General features: G+C 39.1%; 1 protein-coding gene across 1 annotated transcript; it reads left to right on the top strand.

Annotated features, from left to right (window-relative positions):
• The first annotated feature begins 546 nt into the window (after positions 1–546).
• Tmt1a (thiol methyltransferase 1A) lies at positions 547–9535 on the top strand. The gene is made up of 3 exons (XM_005324947.5): positions 547–640; positions 991–1846; positions 8182–9535. The coding sequence occupies exons 2-3, from the start codon at positions 1349–1351 to the stop codon at positions 8416–8418; spliced, it is 735 nt and encodes a 244-aa protein (XP_005325004.2). The 5' UTR covers positions 547–640; positions 991–1348; the 3' UTR covers positions 8419–9535.
• The last annotated feature ends 479 nt before the right edge of the window (positions 9536–10014 follow it).

Here is a 10014-nt window from a genome sequence, read left to right as displayed (position 1 = left end):
AATAGTTGTTTGCAACTATTTTTGAATCCTATAAGCTCCCAAATATGAATATTGTGAGGGCTCCTTTTATCTAAATTAGCAGAATTACACAATAGTCAAGCACAGTTTGAAGACTAAGATTTGTCCTTCAAAATTAGCATTTGAGTTAATTAACATCTGAGAGCCTCAGCCCACCACAGTAAAAAGGGGGAATTCTTGTTGACTGTGACCAGGCAAGCCTGGCTTCTCAGGTTCTTTTTAAAATAGGATTTGGAGGGTTAGGGTTATAGCTCCATTAGTAGAGTGTTTGCCTTGCTGGCACAAGGCCCTGGGTTCAATCCCCAGCATCAGGGAATAAAAAAGGTGAGTGGGGGGTTCAGAGCTGGGCATGGTTGTCTATACCTGTACCTCCAGCTACTTGGAAGGCTGAGGCAGGAGGATGTAAGTTTGAGGCCAGGCTGAGGGACATAAACAAAACAATACAAATAAAACCCAAACAACAAACAAACAAACAAAAAAGGGCTTTAGAGTTGGAAAGGAGGGGGAAGGGGGGATTGTAAGGTCAGGCAGCCGAAACCAAAAGGAGGCAGATTTAAAAGGCTGCTGAAGGAGGCTTTATTGAGATTTCGCTCTGGGTGGAACTCTCAGACCAACAGAGCGGGTAAGAAGAGGGTCTAAGGAGAAGCGCGGGTGCTCCACTGGACTGGAATTTTTATTGGGCTTAGGGCAGGAAAGGAGAGTTTGGGACAGGAAATGGGGTTTTTAGAGTCCCTAGCCCTACTGGAGTTGGGGAGGGGGCAGGGGGAGCTGGCTAAGATCCAGGATTGGCCAGGAGACCCCGCTGGTTGACAGGGTCAGTGCCTGATCAGTGTTTCTCCGGGTGCTTGGTTCTTTGTTCCTCCGGGTGCTTGGTTCTTTGTTCCTCAGTCACCTCCATCCACCCGACAGGAATAGCAGTATTCTCATGTTTGGCTTGCCAGGCTCCACTGACAGACTTGTTCCTTTGTAAAGGACATGGGAGCACCAGGGTGGAGTGAAAGTACCCTGCACAGAGAACACCGGGCAGGAGACTCGCAGAGAAGGGGCAGCAGGATTCGATTGGATTTGGAATAAAGGATCGCAACCAACTTCTGCAGAAAAGCTGGGAACATTCTCATTTCACTTCATGAAAACTCAGCTACGAATCAACTTCTGCCAAAAATTCAGCAAAAACTGGCCTCTTGCCCACGATTTGTACTGAGCTGAATTTTTTCCAGCACAGTCAGTTCCTCCTCTGCAGCTGACTGGTCTGGACTTTTGCCAGCAGCCTTGGTTTTATAATTTTAAAGGATCCAGGCCTTCAACTGTTGCTTGCTGTTTCTCTTCTAAGATGGCGTTCACTGTCTTTATCCTCCAGCTGGCCGTCCACATCCTGTCATTTCCCCTGTACCTGCTGAAATTTCTGGGCTTGTGGAACCAGATTTCCAAAAAATGGTTTCCCTACTACATGATGAAATTTTCTACAACATACAATGAACAGATGGCAGGCAAGAAGCAGGAGCTCTTCAGCAAACTGCAGGACTTTGCGGGCCCCTCCGGGAAGCTCTCCCTGCTAGAGGTGGGCTCTGGCACTGGGACCAACTTCAAGTTCTATCCCCCTGGATGCAGAGTGACCTGTGTTGATCCCAACCCCAACTTTGAGAAGTTCTTATTCAAGAGCATTGCAGAGAACAGACACCTGCAGTTCGAGCGCTTCTTGGTGGCTGCTGGGGAGAACATGCACCAGGTGACTGACAGTTCTGTGGATGTGGTGGTCTGCACCACTGTGCTGTGTTCCGTGGAGAACCAGGAGCAGATGCTCCGTGAGGTGTGCAGAGTGCTGAGGCCGGTGAGTGATGGGGAGGAGAGAAGGAGGAGTTGGTAGTATCCTAATCCTCAAGGACAGCCCTATTAACTTCAGGTGGATTCTAATGTAATGAGTAAACTACTAGAGAAGACATGTTTGAATTCTTTAAATCCTACATTAGAGAGACTAGAAAGGAAAAAAATTGATAAATCTGAATGTACGGAAATAAAGGTCTTATATACAAATATCAAATACAAAGAGGAACTTGGAAAAGGTATTTGCCAAGATGAAAGACAGAGGATTAACATTCCTCATGTTAAAAGTCATTACAAACCAATAATATCAGTAAGCTTTTTTTTTTGAATTGTAGAAAAGAGATAAAATGAGTAATGAGCAGGAGCAGAAATGTAAGTTAAAATAGCCAATGATAAAAACACTCAAACTTTCAGTTAAAGAACTTACTAAATTAGAAATCATTTTGATCTATTATATCATCAGTAACTTTTGTAGTCAATGTGGCATTGGTTTTAGTTTGGGGACGACCTCATACATGCTGCAGGAAGAGCCTCTGAAGGATTATTGAATTATAACAAAACTTAGAGGTACACTCTGTCATCCAATAGGAATTTACCCTATGCTGTGAACTTGAAAAAACTTATCCGTATTCCATGATATTCATTATAGTAGTATTTACAACAGCACAAACTGTAAATAATCTAAGTGTTCATCAAAGGGTGGCTGTTTAAATAAATTGCCACATAATAAAAAGGAACACTGAGCAGCTATTTTAAAACACAAGAAGAGTGGTCTATGCTGATATAAAAAGAAATAATGCTAAATGAGAAAAAGCAATCAAAGCATAGAATGTATAGCAAAAGGCTCACCGTGTCATGGCGGAAACTAAGAACAACAGACAAGAAATATTAGTAGTAGTTACTTCCTGGGAATGGGATTGGATGCAGGGAAAGAAAAACTTCCTCCTTCCCTTTCTTCTTTCTAAGATGGGGTCTGGTGTGTCCAAGATGGATTTGAACTCTTGACCCTCTAGCTTTAGCCCTCCCCAAGTACCTAGGGCCGAAGGTATGCACCACTGCCCCAGGCAATTTTTTCACTTTATACCTTTTATTAATATTATAAATTCTTAATACTTGTATGTGATTTTCCCAGGATACCGTTAGTATTTTTTAATTAATTAATTTAATTAGGTATGTATAACAGCAGAATGCATTTTGATTCATTGTACACAATTGCAGGACAGCTTCTCGTTTCTTTGATTGTACACGATGTAGCGTTGCACTATATGTGCAGTCACACATGTACCTAGGGTAATGATGTCCATCCCATTCCACCATCTTTCCTGCCCCATTCACCCTCCCTACCCTTCCCTCCCCTTGATCCTATCAAAAGTTCCTCAGTTTTTCCCATGCCCCACCCCCCAAAATGGATCAGCATCCACTTATCAGAAAGAACATTTGGCCTTTGGTTTTTTGGGAGTGGCTTATTTTGCTTAGCATGATATTCTCCAACTCCATTTATTTACCTGCAAATGCCATAATTTTTTCTCTTTTAATGCTGATTAATATTCCATTATATATATATATATATATATATATATATATATATATATATATACACCACAGTTTCTTTATCTATTCATCTATTGAAGGACATCTAGATTGCTTCCACAGTTTAGCTATTGCAAATGAAGCTGCTCTAAACATTGATGTAGCTGCATTACCATGGATGCAGATTTTAAGTCCTTTGGTATAGAAGTGGGATAGCTGGGTCAAATGGTGGTTCCATTCCAAGTTTTCTAAAGAATCTCCATACTGCTTTTCAGATTGGTTGCACCAATTTGCAGTCCCACCAGCAATGTATGAGTGTGCCTTTCCCCCCACATCCTCACCAACACTTATTGTTATTTGAATTCTTGATAACTGCCATTCTGACTGGTGTGAGATGAAATCTTAGAGTTAAAATAGTTTTATTTTGAATAAGTTGAACACAAAGTATGAATATCTCAACATTTCCATTTAGTATTCTAGGGGAAAGGGATGTTCTGTGATCTCCTCTTTTTTTTTTTTTTTTTGAGAGAGAGAGAGAGAGAGAGAGAATTTTATTTATTTTTTAGTTTTTTCGGTGGACACACATCTTTGTTTGTATGTGGTGCTGAGGATCGAACCCAGGCCGCACGCATGCCAGGTGAGCGCACTACCGCTTGAGCCACATCTCCAGCCCAACCTCTTTTATTTTCTAATAGAGGAAGTTCCTCCAGAAGAAAGGGCTTGGCAGCAGATTTTAGAGGCATAATATGATCCTGTGTTTGGCCTTCCTCCCCACAAATGTAGATAGGTAGAAAACGGCTGAAGACCCTCTGGTAATAGAACGATATCAAACAGTAAATGAGAAGGACATGTTTTTGGCTGGCCTTGGATCACATCTATAATCTCAGCCACTTGGGAGGCTGAGGTAGGAGGATCACAAGTTCAAGGCAAGCCTTGGCAACTTACAGAGACCACATCTCAAAATAAAAAATAAAAAGAGGTGAAGATGTAGCTCAGTGGTAAGGGGCCGCTGGGTTTGATCCTTAGTGTTGCCAAGAGGGGGAGGGAAACAATGCAACCTGATTTTTATAACCAAATGCTAGATTCTTATATCTAAAGCATAGGCACTAACAGGTACATTAGTTGGTATTTTTCTTGACACTGTTAATAATTTCCCACAAGACAGGTAATTATTATGCTCATTTTATAACTCTGATAATACATTTAACTCTTAGAGGGATCATAACCTCAGTAGTCTTCCTGTGCCCTACAAAGCACTCATTCTCTGCTGGATAAGACCAGGAGTGTTGTTCCATTCCCATTTAACCCTCACAACAATCCTCTGAAGCAGATATTTACAATCTTCCTGTTGGGACAAGGAAACAGAAGTTAAGAAACTTGCCCAAAGTTACACAGCTGCTAGGTCTGATTTTTGAATAAAAATTTCCTTATTGCTCTACCACAGCATTTGTCTCTGGGGCTTTCTGCCTCTCTGACATCAACATTTCTACCACTTTTGCCGGCTGTTCTTTCTCTATCTGTCCCCTACACATTGGGGTCTCTCTCTTGACTCTCATTTTGCTTATATATACTTCCAGGCTATCTCACGCATCCCCAATGTTGTCAATTACCACATGTACATGGATGGTTTCCAAATCTAAATATCTACCCCAGATCTCTCTTCTTACCCCAAACCTGTCAGTCACCTGCAAGTCTCACAGGCATCCTAACATAGGACTAGCTAACATGTACCCAGAAGGCACGGGACCGCTCCTGACCTGCCTCTCCTCCTCTGTCTCCAGTCTATCCTAAGGAAATGATTTTGCTTTAACCAGGAAACTCCAAATTTTCTGTTCCTGAACATAGATCTTACCTATACTTACCCATATAATTTGAAGAAACTTCATCTATGAACTCTGAATTCAATCTCTAAACTCTCTACCTCAGGTGGCCAAGAAGAGGCTGAAAGGAGTGGGAGTTGACTCAATTTTCAGAGGTGACTGTAGTCCCCCTTTTTCCTGCCTCCCCATAAAGGTAGATAAATAGAAAATGGCTGAAGACCCTCTGGTAATATGTAGTAGTGTCGTTGGTGCCCACACTGGACCTACACAGACTGTCCTAGAGTACTGCTCATTCCATCTCAGGCAGTGTTCTACACTTAGCATCCACTTGTTGAAGAAGAAACCTGATGACAAAATATTGCCATGAATTCAGCAATGCTTTCAGATGAATGGACATTTTCCTTAATCATATCATTTTCCTATTTATGAAACATTACACAAGTTTAATAAATGGCTATTCAGTCCAGGGAGTGATTGGTGTAGATTCCACCTCACCTGCTAGAAATCTATGGTATTCCCAATGGTGCTCCCAGAGGTTTGGTAGAACAAATTTGCAGAATTAAAAGGTTTAAAAAGAGTGGGCTGGGGTTGTGGCTCAGTGGTAGAGCACTTGCCTAGCACAGGTGAGGCACTGGGTTCAATCCTCAGCACCACATAAAAAATAAATAAATTTTTAAAAAAATTTTAAATATAAAAAGGTTTAAAAAGATAAAAGTAAAAGTAACAACAACAAAAGTAATTAAAAGGCAAACACAAACTGGGAAAAAGATCTGTAGCTTAAATAATCTTTAGTTTAATAAAAGCTATTACTAGTCCATAAAGGAAAATCTAACATTTGTATGAGAAAAATAACAATATATCAATGGGCATATTAGAAAAGAAATCCAAATAACCAATAAACTTAGTATAAAATTTTGTGCCAATTAAGAATATTAAAGATATACATATTTTGAGGACAAAAATACAAGTTGGCAAAGATAGAAAAAAAAAAACGGTTGATGAAAATTTACTGGAAATTGACACATCCACTACTAATTGGAACATAAATATGTTGCAACTTTTCCAAAGAGCAATCTGAAAACTTATACCAACAGTTTAATAAAGGCACACACAGGGGCTGGAGATGTAGCTCAAGTGGTAGCACGCTCGCCTGGCATGCACGGGATACTGGGTTCGATCCTAAGCACCACATAAAAATAAAATAAAGATATTGTGTCCACCTAAAACTAAAAAATAAATTTAAAAAATTAAAAAATTAAAAATAAAGGCACACACAGGCCTGAGACTGTAGCTCAGTGGTAGAGTGTATGCTAGCATGTGCCTGGCCCTGAGTTCAATACCCAGTACTGGGGGGGGAAAAAAAAAGACATAGACGATTGCCTCAATAATTCCACTTTTAGCTAGTTATTTTTTTTTGATAGTAATTAGAGATGGTCACCAAAATTTGTGGATAAAAATGTTTGTTCACTGTATCAAACAATGTTCACTGTACCAGTATTTACAGTAGTGGAAATCAGAAAGAAATTTGAATAAGTGATGATATGTTCTATGTGTGAGTGAAATAGTATGTAAAGATTTTAAAGTCATTTTTGAGTTGGGGTTGTGGCTCAGTGGTAGAGTGCTTGCCTAGTGTGTGTGAAGCACTGGGTTCGATCCTCAGCACCACATTAAAATAAATAAATAAATAAATAAATAAAATGAAGGTATTGTCATCTACAACTAAAAAATAATTTAAATCATTTTTTAGAATAATGTTCAAATATATAAGTGAAATAAAAAGGTTGCAAAGTAGAATGTACATTATAGGGCTAGTTTTAGGAAAAGAGAACAAATTCACATACACAAAATCTTTCTTTTTTTTTTTACTTTTTAAAATCAACATATTATAATTATGCATAATAATGGAATTCATGATGCCATATTTTTATAAGACATAATTTGATCAGTCTCATTCCTCAGGACCTTCCCTTATCCTCTTCTCCCCTCTCCCCATAATCCAATTGCTCTATTCTACTGATTCCCTATCTAGATTTATTATTATTTTAACTAATACATTATAATTATATATAAAAGCTATACTCAAAATCTTCACAGTACTTTTCTCTGAGTGATAGTGGCTGATGTATTTTTTCTTAAACTTTTCTCTTTGTTTTTTGCAGTACGGGCCTCACTCATTCTAGACAAATATACCTTCAGCGTTTCATTTTTTGTTCTATCAATCTTATTTTGAGACAGGGTCTCACTACCAGTCTGGCTTTAAACTTTCAATCCCCCTGCCTCCATCACCACAGTAGCTGGGATTACATGCTTGTGCCACTTAACCCAGCAACTATTCTGTATTTTCTAAGCTCTCTACAATAAACATGTTGCGGAGGCAATACTGCCAGCTTCTAAAGCCAGACTGCCTGGGCTTAAAGTCTGGTTCTCAAAATTATAAGCTGTGTTACTCTGGGAAAGTTACTTTTTTAAAAATTTTTTTTGTGACTCGGTTTTCTCATAGACAAAAAGAGGGATGATACTACTACTTACCAAAATGCATTGTTGAGAAGATTAAGTGAATTAACATGTGGCAAGCATGAAGGGCAGCACTTGGCATGCAGTACATGTTTTAAGTTTTAGCCAACATGCATTGCTTCTACACCAGAAAATATGTCACATGCTTCAGATTGGTAGCTCTATGCAAATTTTTTTAAAAATATTTTTTAGTTGTTGATGGACTTTATTATCTTTATTTTTATGTGGTGCTGAGAATGGAACCCAGTGCCTCATACGTGCTAGGTGAGCACACTACCACTGAGCCACAACTCTAGCCCCTCTATGCAAAATTTTGACAGAAGATGAAACTACTGTTCAAAATACAGTCTTACTTAATTCATCTATGTCTACTCATGAAGATGGCCAATGAGGCCATTGAAATCTGAAACTGTAATCATGTTAAAAATCTGCTTTCCCCAAACCAAAATTTTTGAAATGATTTTTTTTCCTTTCTCAGGGAGGGGCTTTCTTTTTCATAGAACATGTGGCAGATGAGCATTCAACCTGGAATTACTTCTGGCAACAGGTCATAGAGCCTGCTTGGTACCTTGTGTTTGACGGATGCAACCTGACCAGAGAGAGCTGGAAGGCCCTGGAGCGCGCCAGCTTCTCTAAGCTGAAGCTGCAGCACATACAGCCTCCGCTGTCCTGCAAAGTGTTGCGCCCTCATGTCTATGGGTATGCTGTGAAATAGCACGGGGTGGCAATAGCTGAATGACTTGAACAATTTAAGACTTCAGTTTTTCATTTAAAATACTAATTGGGAAAAGGGATACTTAATGTTATGTAAAGTCGAATTCATCCTTAAGAGTTTTTATTATATCTTATTTAGCCATTTTTATTGTTTGCCCAAAGAATTAAACCCACCCAAACAAAAAACAACTTGGAAACTCTCCCTTCAAAGGAAACGGGGGGGCTTTCATAATTGAAAAATACCATCATGTCCAAAATTTACCTTCTTGAGGGACAGGAAATTTTTTCAGTTGTCTTCTTTAAATTGTTACCCACATATTTTCATTTCACTCCTTTTGGAGAGCTTGGTGCTAAGAAGCAGTTAATCACTTCAAAACACGACTTCCAACAGGGAACAGTGAAAAGACATTAGCAATTCACAAACTGAACAAAGAAATATGAGCTAACTGAAAAATCCAAGTACAAATGGCCCAGACATTCTGTAAAAGAAAGACGAACCTGTTTGTTCTTCTCGATATCACTGGTTTGCCTTCTGGGGTTAAAGTACTAGGCTGTCACATGTAGTTCTGTGCAGCTTTCTGTCTTTTATCCCAGTGTCCCACCAAAGTTAGTTTTCCTGCATTCCAGTCCTCATTTCTTAAGATTACACTTCACACATTAGTATAAACATAAAACTAGATGAGGCAGTTTGGGTTCTGGGGATCATTGTCCTTATAATCCAGCACATACTTTGCTGAATAGATGATTACAGGCAAGGAAAGAAACTGCAAATAGGAAAACTTGCAGAATTAGTAGACTCCATAAGTACCCCTAAAAATCAAGCAACCCATGAGTCTGTAAATAAGTAGGCAAATATTTCTTTGATTATTCTGATCAAAATCTACTCCATCCAAGATGATTTCTTTGTTCTCTGCACCTCTAGGAGCCATGAAAATGATCACAAGTGCTTTGAAAACAAGTGTTAGGCTGGTTAGTCAGAGGACTTCATAGGATGTATTTTAACAAATGTGTGTTTTCTGAAATGATTTTGCAAAAGTACTGTTTTAAATACCAAATCAAGCAATAAATTCACATTCATTTTAAACATAGTAATAAAAGAGAGTTGATCTCTTTGACAACTTGGTTTCATTTTTCTTCATGTCTCTAAGAGGTCTTCATTGTGGTAAACTAAGTACTTAAACTTCTGGAATTTTCTTTCTACAGCTGGGTAAGTAGAAACACGGCTAATGGATCTGAGGAATAGCAATCTTGCAAGGATCACAGTGGGCTTTGAAAGGGTCATGTCCAGAGAAAGACCCCATTAGTGAAATGCACTGTTCTGCCTCTTGAACAGGAAAAGGATTCCTGTGCAAGTGAGGTGGGATATTCACCTAACGCTCTGCAACTTGAATCTCCTTCATCTGTAGTCTCCCAAAAGTAGGAACCTCCTTTATCTACCCACCTCACTATTGGTTAGGTTGGTCTAGTGACTGAGAGATATGAAAAGACCCAGGTATACTTGGTGATATGTTGTCACAGATAATACCCAAGTACTAGTCATTTTCTTATTAAATCCCTCTTTTCTAAGTAGCATGGCAAATAACATCCTCACTTTTGA

This window comes from Ictidomys tridecemlineatus, chromosome 6, assembly GCF_052094955.1.
Source record: "Ictidomys tridecemlineatus isolate mIctTri1 chromosome 6, mIctTri1.hap1, whole genome shotgun sequence".
Classification (NCBI taxonomy): domain Eukaryota; kingdom Metazoa; phylum Chordata; class Mammalia; order Rodentia; family Sciuridae; genus Ictidomys; species Ictidomys tridecemlineatus.
The sequence above is the reverse complement of the archived record's forward strand: the minus strand, read 5'-3'. Positions and strand labels throughout refer to the sequence as shown.